Source organism: Mycteria americana, chromosome 11 (assembly GCF_035582795.1).
Source record: "Mycteria americana isolate JAX WOST 10 ecotype Jacksonville Zoo and Gardens chromosome 11, USCA_MyAme_1.0, whole genome shotgun sequence".
NCBI classification, from domain to species: Eukaryota; Metazoa; Chordata; class Aves; order Ciconiiformes; family Ciconiidae; genus Mycteria; species Mycteria americana.
In genome coordinates, this window is record NC_134375.1 from 2,530,638 (window position 1) to 2,556,980 (window position 26,343).

The 26,343-nt window shown below is 43.7% G+C and overlaps 1 protein-coding gene across 3 annotated transcripts in view; it reads right to left on the reverse strand.

Moving 5' to 3' along the window:
- Positions 1-23,216, reverse strand: part of FBLN2 (fibulin 2) — a 97,202-nt gene extending 73,986 nt beyond the window's left edge. Inside the window, exons 1-2 of one of the 3 annotated variants that reach the window (XM_075513721.1) lie at positions 23,004-23,216; positions 5,370-6,830 (exon numbers count right to left, since the gene is read on the reverse strand). In XM_075513721.1, the coding sequence (XP_075369836.1) occupies positions 5,370-6,750 (1,381 nt within the window). In that variant the 5' untranslated portion in view covers positions 6,751-6,830; positions 23,004-23,216. Of the gene's footprint in view, positions 1-5,369; positions 6,831-13,027; positions 13,259-23,003 lie in introns of those variants that run through there. The other 2 variants (XM_075513719.1, XM_075513720.1) reach the window with 2 other exon arrangements.
- Between the last annotated feature and the right edge of the window lie 3,127 nt (positions 23,217-26,343).

Here is a 26,343-nt window from a genome sequence, read left to right on the forward strand (position 1 = left end):
TAGACGGGTTGGTTGAAATCTCAACTTCATCCTTAGAAGTTACACGAGAGCCTCCCAGTACCTCCTACCTGATCAGGATTCACGTGCAATAAATGCCATTCTCACATCCACTGATCTCAGCTTGCAAATATTTACTTGGTACAATTTACTTCAGTTGGAGAACAATTATCCTTATCTCTAAAAAAGACCATGATAAAAAAAATCACCAGTTGTGGATGAGTGTAAATGGAAAAATACCTCCATTCTGAAACACAATGGTTCCAGCTAGACACAAATTGCTATTCAGCCTGCCAAAACCAGAATGCAAATCATAAAACATTCACGAGGCTGTTTGCTACCTGAGTTACGTTTATCCAAGAAACAGCACTCTACTGGCAGAGCATAGGGAATGGAAAAAAGTAGGAAAATCATAACAAAACTTGACAGTAAGATCTTTAAAGATGTTTTATTCAACCCTCCCTTGTTCAGGGCATTTTTAGGATGAGGAAATAGGAAATACAGAAATTAAAACTCCCTCTGTTTGCTGCTCTTGCAGTAAGTGACAGGATAAGATCAATGTTTGGAAAGAGACTGTGTAAAGAGAATAGTTTCCCATCAATCTCATCCCTTCCCGGGTGAAAGTACTTAATTTACACTTTTGCAGCTGAGTAATTACCTCTACTTTACACTTACAGTTCCTTTAGGAATGGAGTAATTAGCATTTGCCACAGAAACTTCAATAGGTCTGTATGTTGCTGAAGGAAGTTGCTCTTTAATCTATATTCGGTATCTATGACAAGTGATAGATACTCACACGCGGAGCAAAAGACGGATGCTTCCCCAGCAGGGAGTGCTACAGGCTGGCACGGAGCACGGGGTGGCCGAAACCCCTGAGCAACAGCAGCCGCCCCTGTCCGAGGCAGGAAAGCATCCACTGGGCTCACACAGCCCTGCAGAGCTGGTGCTGCGCTTCCCACCTTGCAAACGGAGAAACCAGCTCCCTAAAGTCACCATTTTACCAGTGGGTTTGCAACAGGGCCCATTTCTGTGACGGCAGCAGCAGCCGCATCCTCCCTGAGGGCCGTGAGCGCTGCTGCTGCCCCAGAGAGCCACCAGTGAGGGCCTGGCCTCACACAGCACCCGCAAAATGGCTGGTCCGGAAAAGCTTAGAGCAGCCAAAAAAGGAGAGGGGAAAAAAATTCCCAAAACAAATGGCAATTCACTGGAGTCCACGAGCGAAGACGCTAAATAGATCATCTTAGCTGGCTGATGCGAAATACAGTGCAATATTACATCTTGTATATGCCTGTATCTAACAACAGCAGCTTTTTAGATGCAGTTATTTCCGTCCCCGGACTGGGCAGAGCTCAGGACGTACCCCAGGGCAGCCTTGCCAGGATGGCACCTCTCCCGGCGACCAACCCACGTGTCAGCGAGAAGGGAAGCAGCGCGTGCCAGCCTCACAGAGTCGTACTGAAACACAGATGAAAAACGAAGCGCAAAAGGAGAAAGAGAATCAAGACACAAAATTAACCTTTCCTGAGCACCGAAGTACTCCACGTTGTTTCCACCATTAGATTACATATAAGCCATCAGAGATTTGAGAGATGAAAACTCAGCTACATATAAAACCAAAGTCAGATACATAAAATATAAGTCATGAAGCCAAGTTTTTAACCAAAGGCATCAGGGATCCAACCACAGCTGAGTTCTGGTGCCAGGATACAGCTAATAGGAAGAACAAATGCAATAGCCATCTAACTTGGGCTGAATTTTTAGTGGCAGTAAATGTTTCTGTGAAGCCTCCTATACTTTTCTAAACTCTGGAGAAAAAGAAAAACAAAACAAAACAAAAAATCTAGAATGTCCGTACAGTCACAAAAATGTATCTCTCAGTGACTCGGGAACCTAAATAAAATGTATGTTTCCAGAAAAAAAGCAACTAAGATGAAATGTTAATAAACATATTGATGATTTCAAGGAAGGAAAAACCCAGAATAGAGAAAATCCATCCCCATACACAGACTGATGAGAAAAACACGAAAGTTCAATTAAGTGCAAAACCCCCAAACAATCCCCTAACCCAGCCCTCCTCCCCGAGGCAGCCACTGCTGGAAAGGCACAGCGACTTCCAGCTCCTCGGGCTGCACGCACCTCGCCCGTGCGCTGCGACCCTCTGCAATCACACCGCATTCACCGCAGCCAAAACACCCGCCCCGAGCTGAGCAACGGCCTCTGCAACCCACAGCACCCTGCCGAGAGCTGCCCAAACACAGCCTGCGCTCACTGCTTATGGGAGCACATGGGCAGGGCAGGGTGCGGCCAGTGGCCTGGGAGCGCCTACTTGTTTTGGGAGACGAGCGACTGTGCCTGCGTGAGGGCTGGCTCACATCGCACCCCAAAGAGCTGGACAGGACCTGAACACTGCCTCGGGGCCACCCGTGCGCAGCCTCTGAGGAAAAGCCCAACTGCACCCAGAGGTGCGGCACCACCCCGCTGCGAGAGCGGCAGCCTCATAAAGAAACAGCGAAACGGCCTCGCAGGTTTTAAAAATTAGGGGATTGATGCAGTTTATGCATCATGCTGCTGATTCTCGAGGGGAGAAAAGAAGTTATTTGGCAATTCTGGTAGATTATGCCATTTTATAGTTAGAAAGACGTGCAAAATTTATGTTTTCATTCTATATCTGAAGGCAAAATTAATCTTTCTTTCAAGTCTGACTAATATCTTCACTCACCCTCTATCACTGGCTCAGAAGTCACCAAAGAGACAGAAGATGTACGTGTTTTATTACTTGAAACATATGGATCTACCCACATGAGTCACAACCACATCAATTAAAACAACAAAATAAGTGAAAATACAGCAGTCGCTAGGCATGAGCGCTGGCGCTAGCCGTGTCAAGGGAGCTTCTTGATTTTTGGAGAAGGTTCTGTAGTTCTTTTACAGCCTGTACAGATCTGCTTCCACCATTCCTAATGGGAAAGGTGGAGCAGACGGGGGGCAGGGGCTGCCTGGCCAGACCCTACTTGCCAGCGGCTGCGGGGTGATGCACGTGGTGCAATGACACTGGCGGTCACTCCCAGGACGTGCAGCAACTCCGTGGGCCAAACAGAGAACCAGCAGCCTCAGAGCTGCATCGTCTGCAGCCAAACAGAGGGTGCTGTGCTCCCAAGGGCTATTTATTTTCATTTCTACTTTTGCAATATTTAAAGGAAATTATATAGATAGATAGATCTGTATCTCAGCTAAGGCAAAAATGGCATCCAGTGATTTCCAAGCCTGCTTCTGTAGGCTAGACAATTCATACCTGACATGACACCCATCACATTTTGCTCCTGTCCAACAGGCATTCCAACCCAATCCAGACCAACCAGACCTGTCTCAGCCAAGCAGTTCCCAGGAATCACAGACTGGAAATCACCTATGGAGACTCTAAAATGTAGTAGTCAGCTCTGCTGCTAAACACTTTCACCCCAATAGGCCTTCTTAAAGCCTCTCATTGAAAATTTCAGGATGGTCCACCCATCTTTCCTTTTTGAGAGGAAAAAAAAGGCAATTTAAAATTAAATAGACTGGTTTTAAGTTAAATCAGAAAACAGGTTATTGCATATTAGTCCTAACTCAGACCCATGTATTATGCACAGCCTTGATGCACAGCTGAGATGAGATTTTGTGGTAGGCTGCAACAAATATAAGGGAAGAGCTTTGCGCTTAAGCTGCATGGTAATACTAAGCAGCATAAAATCTGACTACAGATGAACTCCGTGCACCATGTAGGCAGATGCTTTTTGCCATTTGCATTTGCACAGAGCAGATGACGGTGTTATGGACAGATCCTCTTATTTAGGTTACACAAACTGGAAGGCTGGAATGAGTTCACTACTCCCCTAGGATAATCAGCCAGTCATCCCTGTTTGCTTCATCTTTCACATAACAAAAGCAGCTAGAAGTAAAATACAACAGGCAACCGCGAAGAGAAGGTAGCATAAAGGTAAGGCTTGGAGCACATTAACTATCTATTAAATCACTTCTGAAAGTCTACACTCTCTCATGGCATCCCTCTGGATGGTATGTGTGCTCAGCTAACGTTTTCTCATTTCAAGGCATTGCGTTCAAACGCTGCTGCCTGGTGTACTCCCACAAGGCAGTGAGGTTCTTCAGGTAAGACTGGTTTCTAGAGCATCGTTTTGGTGAAATCAAGCAGTCAAGGTCTGACTCAGATTATAGCTGCTATCACTAATCGTGAGGTCAACATTTACAATAAAAACATAACTGGAAGTGAAAGAAAAAGAAAAAGGCTACCATCCCCATTCATGGACCTTGTACATCTTTTGTTCGGTAAACAGTCATGAGGTGCTGTTTGTGTTGGGACCTAGAGTCTCAGCTCCAAATCTGCTCTCCTCCTATCTCCCTTAAACTTCTTGAGTAGACGGACTAGGCAGCTCAAGATGTTTAAGGGCTACCTAGATAACCCAGGAAGAAATATCACTGTCTAGGGAGTAATCAGTATTCTCTACACAGACTGCAAGTATTATACATCTGAGTCTCATGAGAACATTTTGTGCCACATCTTGAAAAAGGAGATATTACTCTTGATTTGATGAAAAATGAATTGGAAATATGAGCTGTATATGTGCTAATTTATAGCGATGAAGTTTGCATTCATTACAGTAATGAGCATTGCATAAAGCATATAATCAGCATTCACTGCAGATGTCAAGAGGAATCCAGAGGCAGAGAGGAAACACGTACACTTGCCACAGTTGATCATAAATACCATAAACTTTCAGCCCCCAAAAAACACAAAGCAAGAGGCAGTCCTTTTTCTCCCTACTAGTCCTCAGGGGTATTTCAGTGTATCTATCAACTTCTTGTACTAACGAGCTTAGACAGCCTTTCAACCATAGGATAAATATTACAACAAGTGCTGTAAATATTTTTGTAGTAGAAGCGCAACTGTTTCACTTCCTCCCCAGCAAAAGACAAAAGCTACAAATGTGATTACATTCAATTGGTAACTGGAGGATCCAAGCAGATAACTAATTAAATCCTTTTGTGTAGAGCAAGATGTTTCTCTAACATCACATTAGAAATTAAAAGCAAGGAAAAGGTCAGAGTTTAACAAACCATCATCTGAAATAAAGTTAAAATACCAGAAAACACCATCCACAGTCTGCAAAATCAAAACAAGGTAGGCAATAGTGAAATGGTATCTATTATGTCAAATGAAACACAAAGCACCTTCTGAAAGAGATGACAGAAGGTAACTGGAGGTTTGCTTGATTTCATGCCCATGTGGAGCAGTAAGAAGAAAAGAACAGTGGATATGCACCAACGTTATTATGAGTAAATGTTCTCTAGACATCTACACTGGAAGTAGTTCTTACCTTCTGGTAACCTGGGGTTAGCGTGAATAGAGTTGGGGTCCCCATCTTCCTCGGGATGGTACCGATAAAGCGTCTGTGACTGCTTTTGGGACGACTGACTACGGTCTTCCTTTAGAGCAACAGGAGGAGAGGTTGTTGCACTGAACTTCACCTTGCGGAAAGTATTTCCTTCATGCGTTTCATGGGAAGATTTTGACCAACTTGGCTCTGTTAAATTCACCTCTTTCAGGCCTAGATACATGCTGTTCCCTGGCTCTTCTTTTCTGGCATGCTTTTTCATTTTAGAGTGGGGGGCTCTTTCTTGCTCATGCTTCTCTTTGTCCCCTAGCTTCCCCTTTGGTCTCCTCTCCAATTCCTCCTGGTGCTTGGGGGTCTCAGTGGTGGCCGTTGTGTGCTCTGGAGGAGCATTGGTGGTTACTGGTGCTTCCTTATGCGTCACTTGCTGGAGGGATGCTGCAGTGGTGCGGGGCACCCTCTTTCGCTCACTTCTTTCTGTGGCACTGCGAACTTCAGAAGAGACCTTAGGGACTGGTGTGGTGAGTGGCACAGCCATTTCCTCAGTGTATGGATTGGCCGGAGCCAAAGCTGAAGGAGCAATGCTGGCTGGTAGGTAGTCATAATCCTCGCTTTGCTCTTGGCTGATGCTCTCTTGCTGTAGGTGGGACGAATAACTCCTGTATTTTTTTTGAGACTCTACCTGGGTGTTGTCTCCTTCTGGTGCCTCCTGGTCATAGCTGTATGGATCGTCATAGTGCCTCTCTGGTTCGCTATCTTCAGCATCGATTGGACTTGCAGTGTTTAAGGCGAACGTGTTACAGTCTGGAAGCTGGTAGCACATCAGCTCACCACCAGCGTTCGGGCAATGGCAAACCTTGCAGGGAGGCATGTGGAAGGTGTGCCCCGCTACATACTTCTGGCCCTCGTGGAGGCAACCTATTCTCCCACACTGAGGACACCCATCAGCTGGCACCACTGCATCAATGCAGTTTGGGGGCAGCTCTGGGCACAGCATGAACTGGCAGCTGATCTTGCCTCCTCCCTTGGGGCACGAGCACTCAGTGCTTCCAAAGTCCACAAAGTAAGACTGCCCTTCGGGCACTTTGCCGTTGATAAAGCCCACGTTGACGCAGTCGTAGTACTGGTAGCCTTCGCACGTGCAGCCGTGCTGCAGGCATGTGGCACAGCACTCGCCAGGCTCCAGCACGTCCTCGATGCAGTTGTCCAGGGGCTGGCACTCTGCACCCGTGCAGTCCTTCTGTGCACAGGAAATGCCGGTCCACAGCAGCACAAGGAGGATGGCATTCAAACAGCTCTGCTGCCAGCTCTGGTACCTATCCATAGTCTTCCCAAACAAATATAGCTCCAGTCCAAACTTGCACATTTAATTTTTTTTTTCCTAGAAGGGTGTAGATTCAGCTCCAAATATGCAGTGTTTTCCCGAGTTACCTTTTCTCATAGGTCCTAGAGTTATGAAAGAAAACTCTGTTAAACACTATACTCAGCACATATCCTGTTAAACATTAGAGGTCTTTAAAAGTTGGGACAAAATCCAACATCTGGAAACCTAAGTACGAAATTAATCATGTCTTCCAAGCATTGTAGGCACTAAGTTTGGAGTTGCATGCTTCCCCCCACCCCCATTTTGAAAAAGAAAGAAAGAAAGAGAAAGAAAAAAAGGTTATGACTGTTCTTTTGAATCTGTTCACAAAATGTATATATATTTCAATAAAAAGAAGGCCTTTATACTTCAATGCCTTTTTGTTAATCTTTCTAGCTAAAAAGAGAAAGATTTTTTGGCAGATAATAAGTAAATACACAGTTCTTCCTCTGCAGATGTAAGCTTAAGATAATTATTCTTTATGTTTTAATTACAAAGACCCAAATCTTAAAGATCTTTCTTAGACAAAACTTAGCCTTGAGACGTGAGAATCTGTCTGTACACACGTTAGCTCAAAATAAGACGAGTTTTCTTCTGCCTCCTTCCCCCACTTAGCAATCTTTTGCACTTCAGTCTTGAGTACTAACAGTTATTTTTTTGCCCCAGCAGTGCTAAAATAGAACTTCTTTGTATATTGTGGTTACTGTGTGGTTAAACATCATATTAGCTATCCTGTAATACATATTAGAGGCCGGATCCTCAGCTCACAGAAGTTGGCACAGCTCCACAGCAGGCCTGTAGCGCGCAGAGGGATCGACTCTGACTTCACTAGAGTTACAACTGTATATGCAGTGGGCATTTACACCAACGGAGGATATGCCACCATTGGCAACCACTTTTTTATTTTTGACAACACCCGTAATACTTTATAGTGAATTACTACACTATGAACAGAAAAAAAAAATATATATATATAAATTGGCATAATAACACTTTGTTAAAATGTGTTGAAGAAAAGAAAGTTGTTTGCTTTTTAATTACTAAACCCTTTGACCATAGAAAAGTTTAAGAGTTAAAGTAAACCCGCTGTTGTCCTTTATATCAAAAGCATGAGCAAAAAGCTACATAATTAACATGGAAAAGTAGTTAAAACAAAAAAAAAGTTTGCTTATAGGATTTTATAGAATTAGTGATCTGATTATTTTTCCAGAACCCCTCCCATCATCAAAAAAATAAAGACCCTAAAACATTCATCTCGGGGGTAAAATGTAGTCACATCACCAAGAACAATAAACCACACAAGCAACAGGAATCCTGCCAGAAAATCCATTCAGAAAGATTACTTCTCCCATTCAAACTGGGCTTCCAACAAGTCTGCTTCGGCACTGCTGGAAAGCGGCCAGGCTGTGGGAAAAGCGTGCCTGTTCTGATAAGATATGGACGAACTGTGCTAAGAATTTCCACAGTTCTGCCCTGGAATTTGAATTACTTCAGTACGTTGTACAGAGATATAATTCTTACAAATGTAGGTTTTCTACTACTAATTTGAGTATATTAGTTGAGTGTGCTAAAGGATACTGATTGAAGGAAAAATAAAATTGTCAGAAAGTATAATAATGACTTGGAAGAATCTCACTTTTTCAGAACTGCTCTCAAAACTAGAATATTTCGTATGAAGGAGAATTTTCAATACGTGGTGCTGAAATTAATTCTTCAGAATCCAGCCCGGGAATTAATAATTTATCCTACTTTCAGCAGCTTTTCCAGGTAATCCAAATTTGTAATTATTACATAGCTTTAGCTAAGAAATAATGAATGGAAGGACAATTAAAGATAAGCTGCTTCTGTAAGGGTCCTACAGCAGGATTTTGCCACCACCCCCTCCCTGGTACCTCCTGGCTTTAACGCTTCAGCACACGCAAGTCCCTTAGTCAAACCGTGCTTGCCAGAGCACTGCTGGTGGCAGCTGAGCACGGCTCTGCCCTGGCCTGCACCTCCCTCTCCCACATCAGCGCTTCCCAGGCTCAGAAAGCCCTGGGACCCCGATGTGGGCCGTTTGGGTGTCACAGCCCCAGGTTTGGCCAGCCTCCGCGTGCACAAAGGTAGGGCACAGCATTGCCTTGGCAATCAGCACCTGTGGGCCACGTAAAGGGCAAGCTTGTGTGCATCACCCACTTTATATCCAAACAGCAACTGCTCACAGTCAACTACTGCCGTCCTGGTGCAGCACAGCCCGTCAGGTAAACGTGACAAAGGGAGCAGGGCACCCTCATGAATGGCATTTGCCTGCCCTGCTTGTATGTTCAGGTTTCCCAAAACAAGCACTCACTTCTCAGGCATAAACTTGAACTCCCAACCAGAAACCCCCAAATTACCTCGTATCCTGAAGCAAGAAGCAGAAAGCCAGTCATAATTTATATCTAACATGCCTAGAAGTTGAAGCACGGCTGAGGGTTTATCATTTTACAGTCCTGTTTTCATGAAAGGAGCTACTTGACTGCCCTCCCCTGTACAGTTACCTCCTCCCCTCCTCATCTGCACCCCCTTTCTGTCCAAGGGTTTGTTTGCTTGTCCAGGTCACCTCCAGTTTTTCCTGTTCCTCTCCTTGCTCCCTTGCCTCTCGCCCACGGAGAGGCCCAGAGAGCTCCGTGGCCTCTCTCCCGCAGCAAGCCCCGTCCCTGCTCCCCGCCTCTCACACTTTCTGCTCAATGCCTTATTCAGTCCCTCTGTACCCTTTCTCTTTTGATCATTTCCTCAACGTTTGGTTTCTCAAGCTACCAACCTCGAACTGATAAGGCTGAAATCCTTATAAACCCTTTTTCTGCCGATAACACCACAGTCTTCCCTATTCTCAGGCTCACTTTCCTTCATCAGAGGCTCCTGGTTTCTGGTGTAACGATTCCAACAAAAGTATCTCTTTTTATTCCTTTAAACCATTGCATTTTCCCTGTGCTTTCTCCATCTGTTCCCCACACCCATCGCTCCCCCCACCACGACCACCAACCCATAAACTTGCATATCAAAGAAACAGTCTCTACTTCAGGCACAGAGAAAAACAGCTTTGAGCGAAGTGCACAGACACGACTATTGAGCCCCACTGAGAAAATGCATCCCTCCAAACAGAGTGTGTGTGCTCTTGCCAGCCCACGCAGCTGATGTGCAACTGCCTTTGGATCTATGCCCTTCCCCAATGCTGAAACGATGCTCTGGAGACAGCAGCTAATTACTTGGTAATAGCATCAAAAGCTGGAGCTGTGAAATAAAGGTGTCTATACCAAGAGGGTAAAAAATGCACTATCTCTGGAGGATAGGGGCGTTTAATACCAGTAGATATTATTGCAATAATTTGTTTCCATTAACTATTTTAAGGCTTTCTTTAATGTCCTTTTACACAACTAGGACAATATGCAAGGGCTTCACCTAAATGAGAATCACGTCTTTTTACTCTTGGCTCTGCCCTCCACCCACTCTTATCAATGTCATTGACTTTCACTGCTCAGTTGGGTGGGATGTCACAACAAATTAAGCCCTGCACACCTAAAATAAAGGTCTTTCAAAGTCTGGAAAGCTTTACAGAGCTCTACAGCAAGATAACCCACTTGTCACCCAAGTCCTCATGCATTGCTTCATGACCCAGAAGGCTTCAATTTATGCCCTTTGTGGAGTTTCGTAACCTGCTGTGCTGCATATCCTGCTCTCCTTCGGTTCAAGTGGTAACCCTGTTGGCTTTAGTGGGGTCGTACTGGGCCACTATTAAAGTAGCCGTTGCCAGTCCTGTGCACACAGTGCGTCCTGAGAAAGCGTGAGTGCCCATGCAAGGGAGGGCCAATGCTCTGGACTGGGACTAAGTCCCTCAAAGTCAACAGAAGTAAACCTGTGAGGTAAATCAGCAGTAAACAGAGGATGGTCAGACCACAAAGGAGTTCCTTATTCCTCAATTCCTTCTTTAAAAACGATTCCTAGGAAAGGCAAAGCAAAGACACCTTATGGAAAACCAGCTTAAAAAAGTAAGAGTCCAAATGAACATGAACTACAGGCACACATCTTCATGGAAAAGGAAGTGAGAATGCTTCACATTGCACTGCTTCACACAGAAACCAGTATCTGTGTGACGGGACATCTAAGGCTAACAGCAGCAACCATCAAAATTTTAACTAGCACTGGCTGAAAAACATCATATTCCTGTCTCCTGCAGGGGAAGCGGGTAGAACAAAACAAGATTTCAAAAATGCTTACTTCCATTCAATTTGGGGCCAAAAAGTTATAAATTCTGACGTTTTTGCAAAACTATATACTCAGAGCGATTTACTTCAATCAAAGCCATAACATAAAGTCAAAAGGAAGAATGTTGACTTGATTAAAACAGTTCAGCCGTATTACTTGAAAATGTTGATGAAACCAGTGTGTTCCCACAGAAGATCTACACATTTTAAATGTGCAACTTCTTTAAATTAAGAGGAGTATTTTATTGGGAGATTCTTTTTCCAGATGGTTTCATTTCAGTGCTGAACCAGAAAGCTTATTCTAGGTAAGCAGAGGTGACAGGAGGCACTTTCCTTCAAAGACTTCACATGAACACCATCTTTCTGTGTGAAGGTTGCCCCAGAGACGGCAGAACAACTGCAGAAGGTGTGCATGTGTGGAAGAGATACTGCAGAATCAAGAGCATTCTTTCAAATGTTCACTGAATAAAAAAAGGCAGCCATTTATAAACAAAAAGCAATAAATAGAATAAATTCAGCCCACTGCAGAGGACAACACCTGCATGAGAAACCACTGACTTCCAGCTTTGAAGATGCACCTGCGATTTAACCAGCTGCAGATCCCTGCAAACAGGTTTAGACAGAACAATTCTTTTCGCTGTCCTACCTCTCAATTCCTCACTAAATTGCCCTTTTCGAGGATGGTAAAAACAGAAATGCTGTTTTGATATACATTTTCTCCTTTTGAACAGTGTGTGGGGCCAGATGCAAGCCTGATGTGAAAGCAGAAGGTGGCAGACATCTGTGCGATCCCTCCTGTGCCCCATACTGGGAGCACGCTCCCTGCTGGGTGCAACTGTGGGGGTTAGCCACTTGGTTTGTCCATTAATCTACACCCAGGTTTCATGCGTACAAAGAAGCCTGTCTATGCACTAAGCTGTGGGAAAGCAATTGCAGTAGTGGCACTCACCAGCTGTGCACAAAGCAAGTTCATCAACCCACAGCAATGCTATGAACGGTTGTCCTGGGCTCCCGGTGCTACCCAGTCCAAACTGGCGCTCCAGGCTCAGGCTGTACATGACCAGGGACCAAACACAGGCCTGGTCTGTGATGTTGAATCTCTTCTCTATCACACTGGTGAAAGCATTGCAGAAAGCACAGTAGTAGGCTGAAGCGCATGTGCACACCCACAATGGTAACAACAAGGCTAACGTATTTCACCAGTCTGTGTGTTTTAGCACCTCTCCCCAGCCAGAACTCTCTGGTCTGCTGCAGCTGCCAGCAGCTCCTAAATGGCTGCGGTCATAGTTTAGACTAAGGGAGGAAGAAGGGAGGGGACGGAAGGAAATATCAATTTAAAAACAATCCCTTTTAAATGCAAGAGAAAATGGAAATTTGTGAGAGATCTTTCTTGTACGAAAAACAGAAAAAACCCTAAGCCCGGTAAGTCCTGCCTCGGCTGTGCCAGCCAGTGGATTAGCTCTTCCTTTCACACCCTCTCAATCCGGAAACTTGTGATCTCATCAAGCGCTGGAAGGGCTTGCTGCTGGCTGCTCCCAGCCCATCGCGCTAGCAGAGGTAACTAAAGTGCTATTCACCAGACAGATGAATGAAAAGTGGAGCAGGGTTTCCTTTACTGCTCTTATGCCATATACAGTGCACAGAGCCTGTCATTTCTGCCAGCTAATTAATGAAATCTGAGATGAGCTGAAGCCACCCTTCTCATTCGGGGCACTTGGGTTGGGGAGAAAGAGAAGAGGGGTAGGATAAATGCCAGTGTAAATCCAGATTCAATGAGCTGCTTTTTCTTATCGAAAGTAAAGCACGAGGTGCTTAGTCACTTCAGTGTTGTCAACACTCCAGTTCTTGGCAAAACCAGCCTGTTTTCAGAAGTCATAGCTTTTGCAGACAGTTTTCCTCAGCTTTATTTTCAATAAGAAATCAGTTACCATGAACCCCCTTTTCATGGAAAAGCTTAAAAAATGGACATTTGGGAGTCTGGAGGATCATTACGTAATTCAACAGAGAACTCAAGAGTGGGACAAACAAGGAGCAAGCAGCATGGGATCAAAACTCACGCAGTTTCCCAAAAGTGGCTCCGATAAGACCTCCCTTCCCAGCAGAAGCGCCCCTGGCCAGAGATGCTCCCGACGCTCTCCAGGACATTCCCCATGCTCAAATCCAAACAGGAACCTGACACGCTGCAGTAATGGAAAAGCATCACCCAAGGTATTTCAGCTGAAGTAGCCAAGCATTAGCAATAGTGACCAGGCAGCTCTGGGACGTATTCTTCCAGAATGTGCAGCTTTTGAAGCCATTTTTGAAGTCCTGGAGAGTGAAGGCAGCCTTTTTCCAAGTGAATGATAGGGCAGAGCTGAGGAGGGGAGTATCATGTCTTGGGTCTATTGTGTCAGTGCTCCCCCTCACCCCAGACCAGTCCAAAATAACGGGGCAGGTCCTTGGCCCACTGAAGAGTGAAATTCCGTGTCATTGGGAGTCGCCGCTGCAGCAGATCCAAAGTGACTCAGTGGGAGGATGGCAGCTGCAGAGGAGCGAGAGGGAAACGACTCACATGGGGGAAAGGAGGTGAAGAGAAACACTGTCCCGCCCAGTGCACGTGGCTGGTCCTCGTCCCAGCTCTGACACGCCGGCAACGGAGAGCGCAGCAAAGGGGCTGTGCGTGGATGGCGGGACTAGAGCAGCCGAAACATGCCAAGCGCACTGCCACGGAGTCTGTCAAACCAGCTAAGATTCAGTTTCCCTCAGGAAGATGCAAGTGCAGTCTCCATGCAGAGGAGGCTCAGCATGTACTTGCAGCCAGGCCAGGGTCATGCAGCTCTGCTGCAGAAGGAGCCTAACTCTTTCTTTTTAGTGAAAATAAATGTGTTATCGATATACTTTGGGTTTTTTTTACATCACCAAGTTTCAGGTAACTGTATATGCACCTCAAAAACACAATTAAATAATCCAGCTATTTCCACGACAGCCAAAAAAGTCTGGGAAAAGATTAAAGCAAACTCAGCAACGGCCATTCAAAAACGTTTCCCAAGGCACAGCCAACACAAACTTGTCAAAGCTCATAAGTTATGAACTAATTTGCACAGAGAGAGCTCTTTTGGCAGCAGGCAGGCAGAGCGTGTCCCTCAGCTCCACAGCACCTCGAGCAGCCGCACACTTGTGGAGACAGGCTCAGGAGATGTGGCAGCACAGCTCCAGGGGTGGCCCTGCCCCAGGTGCCATCACCAGCACCAGTTCAACGCTCTGGGCTCAGGTGAACACTGTAAATACCGGGAGCTGCTCTGATGACTGAAGGAAAGAATTTTTTCTCATTTACTTGAAAAAAAAAAAAAAAAGCTGAACTCCTCCCTTCTGTCTCAGGAAGAAACAAATCCCTAGTTTCCACAGTGCTCCCCATTATTTAGATACTTTTTTGTGAGAAACTGTAACTCAAGCAGAACATACTCCTATACGGTCTCATAAGCGTGCTCCTCAAAAAGCATTATTTCGAGGTCCTGGATTACATTTCTCTCTCTCCTTCTTTCTTTCCCTAATCTTTCTCCAGGATACTCCAGTCCTCTGCCCCTTCCCAGTGTTTCACAGAGCTCACATATTTGCAGGGCTGCTGCTGGCTCTCACCAAGATAAAAAACACGCTGCAACCTCAAGGACAGCGGCATGCAAAATCTGAGCATCTCATTTCCACTCCCTCTGCGATCCCCTCTCCCTATTTCTTCTTTCCTCAGTGAAACGACTATGATGCTACTTAGAACCTTCTGTAAGCAACAGATTCAAGCTTTGGGTTGGTTTGTTTTCTTAATCCAGTCTTCTATTATGCACAAGTCCTGCCAGGACTTTGAACCCCACTGCCCTAAGCAGTGACAGTCAGCAATACAGATCTCCTTTTGTTGGGAAAAATGTTGGTTGGAGCATCTGGGCATTAAAGAGAAGCACACCTGGGTACCATCTACCTATCTGAGGCAGCCCCTTTGGAACAGTTGAAAATGAAAATTCCCCGTCCTAAAATACAAACTAGGCAAAAGAAAGCATACTATTTAACTGACAGCTTAGCAAGTGGCCTTTCCTGCCCTGTGCCAATTTGGAAATAATTAACAACTGTTTTCATTGAGGGGAGACTGAAGGGAACCGCAACACAGTTTTCCACAGTCTACCTGTGAGGCAAAACTGCTCACCAGCCAGAGGAGCGGCGGTTCCTCCACTGCCTGAACTTCAACCTCAAAATTGAAGAATTTGATTTGAGACTCTCCAGAGTAACTCAGAGGGGTTTGCTTCAGTCTGCCAATTAATTCCAAATGAGTGTCAAAACAAAATGTCAATACAGTAAGTCTGTAGTAAATAATTTTTCAGTAAATGTATCCTGGCCTTGTCAGTGTCATGATTAATAGGGAAGTTCTATCTGCTGATGAGGTGAAAATAACACATATTGTACAGTGAACATTTTATAGTCTCTTACTAATTTGGCTCACAGTTTTTCCATGACTTTTATACAGAGCTCTGTCAATGTACCCCTTTTGATCCACAACATATACAGTTGCTGTCTACAATCAGGATTTCCCTAGGAGTAGGCTGTGAACTTGACATGTTCCCCTCAAAAGGCACAATGATTTTTCACAATGTAGTGAAATCCCCAGAAGGACCCAAGATCAAACTCTTTCCCTTTATGACTCAACAGGATCCAAATCTGTCCCTCAAGAGAGTAAATGTGCTCTCAGTAACCAACTGTAGCAACAAACCAACTCCTTTCATTAGCTGTACTCCGCTCTGCAGCTGAGAAAATACATCTTCCGCTCCCTCAGCTGCAGAACACACCTAAGCTGAGATTCGCATGACAGTAGGTGAACCTCTGCACACCCACTGTCCTGCCTGTGCTCTGGCTCTTAAATAAATAACACTTGGAGACAGCACACAAGGCCATTGCTGTCACTGTTCCATACAGAGAAGACATTCTCTGCCCTATGCCTCTGGATAAAGTCTGGGGGGGAAAACCGGACAAGATAAAGGTGGATAAAATGCTAGCTCAAATTTACCCATCACAAGCACACCACAGCTCCACCTCATCCTTCAAGAAAATAAGAGTCACTGGGATTGCATTTTCTTTGTTATAGTAAGTGTGCTCAGAATTTTTCATTTACAAAGTTTTCAGCCCTCTGTGTAGCCCTGAGCACATTATTACTGCTGGAATCATCCCAGATTTGCTAGTTCTGCCCTTGACAGTGATCCTGAGAGTTTGCTGTGCTCTAATCTGAACAGAGAGTCTTCCTGTTAGGAGGAAGGGACAAGAATAAGCAGCACAAGAAGAAACAACTGCCCTGACCACTACTTCTACCTATAAAGCTTATCTGGAGTAAGCCTGGCATGAACCAAAATCTTCAAGCTTCACTGCAGGACAGGTTGTGTAGGACCTCTGCTGCCAGAGGCCAGTTTGTGCCTGAACCTGCACACAAGAACCATGGATACAGGAAGAAATAGAGGTGTAAAAACTGCAAGGGTGGATGTACCTCCCATCAGAAACTGGTACCAGTATCACTAAATAGCCATCTCCTTTGCTCTGCCACCGCTCAGTCCCATTTCTTGATTTCCCAATCCTATGGTTTTCTACAAGCCACGAAGAAGGAGAGAGGGTTTTAGAAATCAACTCCGCAAAGACAGGCTGGGTTAAGGATCCAGCCTTGTAATTTTGCATCGAAAAATGTTCAGCTAATTAACCTGGTTGAGTATCTGCCCAGATATTCTTTGGTATAAAGAAAAGGAACTCGGATTTATTTCAGCACTCACATACATGCCCTCTCTCCACCCACGCCATGAGACAATGGACTGCAGACAGAGCATATCTGTAGCAAGTGCACTGGATGTACCATGAGGCATATTGCCAATTATAAATTAATGAAGTCCAGAAAAAGCAACAGTGATCATTCCTCAGGAACAGTTTCATCTCATATGGTGACAAAAGAAATCCCCTATCAGGGTTATTATATATACCAATTAAATTCTTTAGCTAAAGCAAAAAATTATTATTTTAATGGAGGAAAAACTAGAACATTTGGTTAAAATGTTCTCACAGAAATGTTAATTACCACAGGCATTAAACAAATGGAAATCAAAGCCTACCATTTGTTGAGCACTTTGAAAAGTTTTAATGCAAAAAATATGCTGGAAAGAAACCTTCAATTTTTCCTCATGAATGAAAGCAAATCCCTGTAAATGAAGCTACATCTATCATGCTGCTAATCAGTCAGCAGCCGCAGATGTAATCCATCAATCAAAACTGTTCCTGCACAAACTTTCCATAAAAGATAATGGAATTAATTTGGTTTGTTGGATACCAAAATGTGAAAAGATGCCTGCTCTGCTATTTCATCTCAGAGCCTATCATTCAGAGACAACAATAATGCCAGATGTAACTAATAGAAGTTACCCGTGCAATACCTCCCATCTTCCACCCTGTGTTTATTCTTCACTGATCCTCAAAGACTGAAGAGTTGTGTAAAAGAAGTTGAGAGTTGCTGTGTGACTCCCATTTTTGGAAAGTAAACTATTCTGCACTTTACTGGCTGGGCATGAGGCTGAGGAAGGTTTTGCTCCTTGGCGGCCAGTGAGTCCTTAAGGTGATGTGACACAAGCAGGTCAGGGTCCCATACAACCAGCACACACACAGTGCCTGGGACCTTTTATGATATCTGCTGTAGCACACAATTATATGAACTAAACTTGATGCTGACCAGGAAGATGTCTAGCTCCTACAGACAGGCAGATTCAGTACTCTGCCAGAGATGATCTGGTGGATAGCGCTTTGAGCCCTATTTATCCTTCAAGAGATGCCAAGGACAGCAATGCTACCTCATTTACTGAAGATTAAAATGTAGAGAAGTGTTTCAGAGGAAGCATCGTACTAGATGTTGGAGAAGTCTGGTTTGTTTCTTCAGTGATGAGACCTGTTCTCTTGTGGGCATCAAATTTATTTATAACCAACCTGAAATAGATTTAAAGCTATTTAGAGATGGTCATAAAATGAAAGCGCTGACTGGTACTTTGAAACTCATACAAGCAAAATATCTAGTATTAATTACTCCTGAAAGGTTTCAACATAAACAGATATAGAAACATATAAATACACATATTTCTTGTACTCTCCTGGCACGTTTTTGCTCTCTAAGGAAGGTGAAGGTAACGCAGAACCCTTTTGTCTGCTGGAACCCCGGATCCTGAACTCCTTCCATTGATTTCAGTAACTTCGGACCAGATCCAAATTGTCCAAGGTGTAACCTTGACTGGGAGGATAATTGCCTGGAGATAGGAGCACTGGTTTTTTCTGTATACTGTACAGAATCTCAACTGACATACTCAGTGATCACAAACAGATAGTTCGCTATATGTCTAAATACATTTAGACAACTTCTGCCCTCAGATGCACGTATGTAGTTCTTCTGTTCATAATGATTTGTGGTTCTGTACCATATTTACCCTACAAACCAGAATGATATTAGAAGAGCAAGTCTTGTTTACTTTGTGAGTTATACATTACATTTCCTATTACCACAGGAAGCTAGTATGGTCTGCTGTGTAAATATGCAACCCATATTCCTGAACATTTTAAGTTATTGATCATCAGCAAATACAAGTAAAACCACGATAACTTGCAATTAAAGGCAGAACATTCAAAATTAGAAAACGTGGCAATCCAGAAACACTGATACTGCAAAATCTGGCTTAGTTCTAATGGGGAACATACTATGTTTTTTAAGATATCTAACAAAACGGAAATCTTACTTTAACTGCTGCCCAGAAGGGAACAGGTCTCACCACTGAAGAAACCAACCAGACTCCTCCAACATTTATATGAAAAAGGCAGCTCCTTTCAAGTACACTGAGAAGTAAGCTAGCCCCATATTCTCGTATAAAATTTTGGGGAAATGAAAACATTGATATAAACTTTGCTTTTCACATCAGGCCACACCCAGGTATTCCTCCAATGCTGGAGAGAGAATCCAGAGCAATCAACTGATGAGCATGCTATTTTTGCATTAAATTATGTACATGCAGGTACTCCCACTAACATAAAATGCTGATTGAATATATTTTATATGTTACCTTATAGAAGTGCATGTGATTTAAAGGACAAGGATACTTCTTTTCCTTTCACAACATCTTGTTTTTGTTGAACACACTAATGAAACATTAAATTGAGTCTGATTTTCATTACAATGAACAATACTCCAAGAAGGTGGTATTGACTAGTGAGCACAATTTGTTTGGTCTTGGTACAGTAAAATACATATATATGTTTTGGTCAATTTTCTCCTGGAAGGGAAGGAAGCTATTTTATTTTCCAGCTGAAGAAATCCTACAACTGTAAAGATGATTTACGCAACCAGAAAGAAATCATTAATACAACGGAAGAAGAATGAGCTGATACTCCCTCCCTCCACGCTCATTATGCACAGTCTAGCACATGACTGGCAAGAAAAATTAAGATGACAAAGTCACTAATATGCAAAAGATGAAGTCTTCCAAAATCACAGGACATTTGGTATTAAAAAAAACCCAACAAACAACCCACCAAGGAAAGTAAACCCAAATGATTACGACCACAACATACCCTTCAGATTGAAAGGAGAGGTGTTCCTGCTTTCCAGCCTACTCTCAAATTCCTCTGTTAGTGCTTCCACAAATGCAGCCCCGAGGCCGGGCTAACACGCAGCCGTCCGGCAGAAAGAGGCACCTGCAGAGAGCCTTCCTGTGGCACGACCCTGCCTCACCCCAGGATGATTTTAAACACTTTGGCAGCCCAGTCAGACGTTCACACCCAGCTGACTCATTTTGGAGGCTGGGAGAGGGAAGATTTTCACCAGATTTCCAATAATATAAAGGTACTACAACTTTGCAGAACGACTTCTAAAAGCAAGTTGCTGATACAGTGATCTTGGGTATTCAAAGCACAAAGAACAACAGAACAAAGGGAACCATGCATATAAATTGTCTAAAGATCACAGGTTCAGTTTAACTTCAGTTTTCTAGAGGTTAGCTCACCGATGAAGCTTCCTCTACAGTCAGTGGAAAGGTGGGTAAAACTTCAGAGGGCAATTAATATCACTGATAATCGGTTTTACGATGGATGGATTGCCCCCTAGATGTGCGCTTGTCTTTATGCACCATACGGGAACTTTACATGATTAATCACCTTATTTTTCAGGTAGATAAAGCTGAAGAGCCTGTGATTTTTCAATTTGCAAAGGAGAACTCTATGGCAAATATGAATAAAATTTATAGAATTGTAAGAAGGAAAGATAAACTGAAAGGAATATTCATTCACCAAATGTGGACCAGAAGTGCAGAGGCCAATGAGAAGAAAGCAAGCATTCCCCAGGAGGCCAGCTGGAAGAACTTCAGCAGAGCTCTGAAAAATGATGGATTCCATCATCCTGGCAGTTCGTGGTCATTTAGAAGAATGGAGAAAGTGGTGCAACTTCTCACAATTCTGCCAATCCTCTTTTTGTCTTGCAAGACTAACTTTTATGGAGGGTGCAAGATGTGCATCACGATGGAGATGTTCCGCTCAGTTTTGTAGGGTTAGCTACTTTATACATTGACAGGATAAAGACTGTCAGGATCTGGGTCTTCATTGCTTCCACGCTATTGTCAGAGAGCCAAAGCTCTATAAATCAAATAAGACAGAACTTTATTGCATGGAGACAAGATGAAGACATAGCCAATCTATCTGATAAGAAATGTAACATACTCTTGTTATACACAGACTACTGTCGCTATATATTGACCATGTTATATAGTGACCACTGCCTTCCAAGTCCTGATGTATAAGATTTCCCATTTGAGATGTTTAGCCAAAATAAATGTTCACCTTTAAAATAATGTTAAGCAATAGCTTTCCATGTTACCTTTCAATGCATACTACCACCTCAGCCTAGAGGCACTGTTTTTCCTTCAGTAGAGAATTTCAAGTTGCTTGACTCTACCCTATTTATTCTACACAAATGCTATTCCTTTCATACAGATGGATATGATCTGTAGAAGACCTGGAACATTTTATCCCATAGCAAAACTCATTCAAAAGTACCATCTGTTCTTCCTGCAGGGGCACAGTAATGCCAGAAACTGTTTAACATTCCATAAATTAAGACCATATAATGGATAGCTCATTGTTAAAGTGAAGCAAGGAATTGTTTGGAACCTGATGACAGACATTTTGCTGGGATTTTGCCTTAAAAATAGTAGCCAATGTATTATTTTTGGTTTGCTGCTTTAAAAACTTCACATACAACATTAAACAGCAAAGGCATGTCACAATCTAGACCATCTTAATGCCTGGCTTTATCCCCACTTCCATCAGTGTCAGCAGGGTCCTTTCTAATAACTTCAGGGGGAGGCTTGGACTGGGCCAATGGGTTAGAACAGATTCAATGAAAAAACAAATTCTGTTCTCATTTACCCTGGTATGTGTTTGTTGTATCTGCATGATATACTTCCTAAGAGAACAGAATTCAACCTTCAAGTTTAAGAGCCATTAAAATATGTCTTATTTTATAGATGTTACACTAATATATTACACTCACACACACATACACACACAGCTCCCTGCCCCCCCCCCCCTTTCACTTATTGATAAGAAACCCTAGCCAGAAATGAACTGCCATTTGCTATTCCTTTCTACATCCAAATGCCAAGACATGCAGATGTTTAATCAATAAAAAGGCTGGACATAAAATCCTGCTATGAGTATGTATCATTTCAGTCAACATTAAACCAGCCTTCATTTGCTATTCACACAGAGAAACCACAGATTAAAAAAAAAGTCTACAACAAAAAAATAAAACACGCACAAAAGAAATCAATAGTGCTTAATTGGAAAAAAATGGCACTATAAAATCCTCCACCCAAGAGTGGGACTCAAGTGGCACTCTGCCCGGTTCTCTGGGCTTCCTGGGGACAAGCAGTCCTCCTAACATGCAACTCTTGTCACACGCGCCGGGAGCTGCGTGTGAGCTGTGCTCCAGCAGCTCAATGCAAAAGTTACACTTCTTAAATCAGAAAACTACTATATACTGGTGTGTTTCAAAACCTGTTAGTGAAACAGATAAGTAGATGACACTTACACGCTCTAAGCGACAGGAATTATCATTTAAAAACTGAGCTATTTAAGCCCATAAAGTCGTTACTTAAGACTATGTATGTAAGAGTACACAATTATTATCATCTCGTTGTGAAGCTCTCACATTGCTATAATAAAATTCGCAGAAGCAAAGCACTTTTAGCCCAACCATTACTATTCGCGGAGACAATGCATATATTTTTCCATCACATCAGATCCTGCGTGGTGGGGGAAGGGCAGGAGTGGTGGGGAGGGGGAAATGCAACTTGAGAAGTGGTAAGTGTGTCAAAATCTAAATTACTTGGAGATATTTTGCAGCACAATCATCCTTTATGCTTGTGCAGCTCGGCTCATATGGCTCACATTCAGCCTGTCACACTGAATCATTGCTACTTCTTGACTTACATTAACAAAAACAAACCTAACTTTCGCTTCAGTATGTGAGGTAAAATGCTCTCTGAATTCCCAGTCAAAAGGCCAGAAGCGGCATTAAAAATAACTGGTTTTGTAAGCAGCTCAATTCTGAGGAGAAGATAAAAAAAAGTCCGTGAAGATCTGACTAATAGCACACACATACGTGTTGCTTATGGAGTATTTTGCAAAAAAAATCCGTACTGCAAAAAGCTTTGTCCACGAGCAGAGTAGACACAGCTTTAGCAGTCTTAACTAACAAAGCAAATCCGCCCCTATCTACTCAAGTCTTTAAACTGTATCAAACAGAAGATATTTAACAAGAGCTTTAGAGTCTGATGAACACTTAGAAAGTAAACCTGGAAAACAGAATACAAACTCAAAGAGAAACACAGCCAGATACAATCTTTGCAACCAGCAGAACACAAGGCACAAAGCAAAGCCAGCACTCAAACAAAGTTATTTTACACTTCTCCCAGTAAATTCGCAACAAACATCCAGTTAGGAAGGATTTCTGCTGACCTGTGGATGTGCAGCAATGCAGATGCAGTGAGTTTTCCTATCACCTTTTGTTCCCAGCCATGTCAGCTGTGCTCTGCTCCAAGTGCTGCTCACACTCCCAAATCCCCTTTTCCAGCTCTATCTTAGGAACTGCCCAGATTTTGTAGTGTAATCTGAGCAGGGAAGTACCATGTGCCTATGATATGGTTAATTCACTTTTTACCCCCCGCAACGCCTAAGGAAGTTGCTTCGCATTTCAAAGCCGTGCCTGCAGCCGCCTGACCCAGGTACAGCCAGGGCAGCACTGGGGCTGCCTCCTCCACCCAAATGGGGCTGTTAAACAGCTCATTCCCACCTACCAAACCCTGGGATGGGGGATTCACTGGGCCACTGAGGTCCTTGTCTCCCTTTCCCCGGGGTGCCCAGTGCAGAGGGGACCATAGCCCCCCACACCAAAGGGAGCCAGCTCTCTTTGCTCAGGGCCACCACCACAGTGCCGGGGCCATTGCCATCCCCATGGCCAATACCAAGGCCCTCCACAGAGATAGCTCCAGTAAGGCCCAGTGAGGCCCCTCAAGACCCAGCGAAGCCTAGGCATCTGGTCCAGGATCCTTGGCAACAAAGACGTTGGGCTGCAAGACTCCCATCCATTCCTCTGCAGTGCTGCCATCAGCTATGCGAGAAACAATCTCAGTTTCTTCTGTTAACAGAAGAAACCTTTCTACTACAAAAAAAAAGCACCTCTAAACTTTCTTCTATTAATTCTTCTGTTAATACTCTTCTATTATTATGAAACTATTTCTGTTTTGTATTTGCAATCATCATCATGCTTAATGATGAGAAGACTACACTTCAGAGAAGAAGGAAATGCCTCTTCTTCACAAATTCTGCATAGGGAAGAGTTAAACCAGTTGTGAAGCTGCCAAACACGCATACACCAGAGAAGGCACAGAGAAGAAGGGGTAGAGTAGTCCTCAAGTCCTGTCACTCCTGCTCATCCAGCCCCAACCACACCATCAGGTCCTAAGCACCACACACCAAAACCCAGGTGATTAACAACTAGCACTGGTCTGGTGTAGGCTCTTCCTGAATGTTTAGGTCTTGAAATGGGTAAAGCGCAAACTGTCAACGGTTGTGCTATTTCCCAACTTTCTTGAAAGCAAATTCCATGTAATCCCAATGTCAACATTGTCAATGTCTCAAACACTGCTAAATCGAATTACACAGAGAGACTGAAGGAGCCCCACTTGGCAAAGAAATGGGAGGTTTCTATTACTCTCTCTGCCAACCCTAGGCAGATGGGGGGAGCAGCTATAGCTGCTTTTAAACAGCTGAGAAAGGGCCCCTAAAAGAGATTACAGGGGAGCAACAGCCAGGGATCTTGGAAAACAAAGGACCTAAGACGCAAAGATGGCAGAAAATAAAAAAGCTTTGGGGGAACTTTAACTCTTGGCCAGAAGAAGGCAAAGCAATTTAATGTAGGGAACCTTCTTTTTAAATTGTTGGCCTTGGAACACCAACAAATACCTTGTGTGGGATTTCTAATGATCGCATTATGCATCTATGGAGTTTCCCTTTCTTCAAACTCTACACCTTTGGATAAACCAAAAGGTGCTAGTTGTATCTTCCCTGTTGCATACTTAACTAAAACCAGTTATGTTTTAAATCAGCATGTGTGTAAGGTAAAACTTGAAATAATGTACTATATAGGACTATTTCAGAGAAAAATATACATTCTTCAATGATGAATTCAAGATCTCAGCTCAGAAATTTGATCTTGATTAGTTATAATGATAATTGCTTACAAAAACGTAACAAAAAGGAAGTGAAGTCATCTCAAAGGTTAGGAATTACGGCCAACAGACATCTCTCTTGCTGGCTGTCTGCATTCATGTCCGCAACTTGTACCTCTGCCAGGCACAGGCATCATCTCCGTTGCTCCCTGGGCAGTGCTCCGTGGTCCTCGCCCCAGTAACATGGGACTCTACACTCCCCCATCCCTGATTCATGCTGGTGACCCCTCTGATTTCTGTGCACCTCAAACCCTCCAGGTCAGGGCCAGGTGGCGAGGGCTGCACAGCTAGGGCAGGTCACAGCCAACTGCAGGAAGCCAGCTCTTCACTGCTTAATTTCATTAGCCTGTAGAACAGGCTATAATTTGCTGAAATGATGATTAATCAAATCTTATTTTTCTCTAAGGCAGTTAATGAACAGCCAATTAAGTGTCCCAGTAATTCTGAAATAACAAAGGAATACTCTCCTAGTGACAACTAGCAGCTACTTAACAGCACAAGCTAGCATCACAGTAAAAGCCAGCCTGGCTGAAAGACTGGAAGATATGCGACTAGGAGGTCCTTTCACCCATATCACCCCAAAGCCACCATTTTTTTTTATGCCTCTGACAGTCCCTTAGACCTCAGAGGCCACTGTGCAGGCGCCGCGTGTGCCACATGTGGGTGCACCACCACCTCCCCCCTCACTGCTTGCTCCCACGGCTTTGCTCTTTCTTGTTGCACCCCGGGGTGCAGGCACCCCCCTTCCCAGCTGCAGCTCTGCAGAGAGAACCAACCACTGCCTCCAGCCCATCCCCTGTGCCCATTACTGCTCCTCAGGCCTGTAACAGCGTGGAGGGCCAGGGAGCACTCGCAGTGCTGCACAGCCAGGGGACAGGTAACGCTGGCTGGGACGCCCGGGAGAGAGGGCAGCACACCGCTACGGCAGCCCAACATCCAGCTGGAAGAGCCTGGGCATCCACAGCCTGCAAGTTCAGTAGGGCAGCGACTGCCTGCCTTGCAGTTCAGTTCATATCTTTTCCAGAGTCCAAACCAATCCATGAGAGCTTAATTTTGATCATATAAATCAGGATAAGATATATAAACACAACTTAGTACAGTACCCAAAAAGCAAGGAATGACATTTTTAAAAGAATCCATAATCATGTTTTTTTGAAGTATTTCTTCAGTGGGAATTGTGCTGGAGCAAAGAATGCAAAACTCAGAAGCTTCCAAGAGAGGGTCATGTGAAATTACTCTATTTGGAGATTTTTCCAGATCACTAACGATTTGATTCTGAATGCATTTGTAAGAATCTGCCAACAAAGAAATTTTCACCATCAAAAGAGGCAATTTTTTGCAGTTTGTAACTGTTCTTTTTTTCAGGTTTCAAAAAATGATTTTGTAGAGAACTTAGGCCATTTCTGTAGAAACTTCTGCAATCTACAGTGACATTGCAGATTTTTTCAAATAAAAAACAAACCTCCCAAAAAAGAACAAAGAACAGCCTTTGTTTCAGACAAAGAATTTCAGGAGAAACCACAAAATGTTCAAGAAAAACATTAAACATTTGATTTTTCCACCCATTT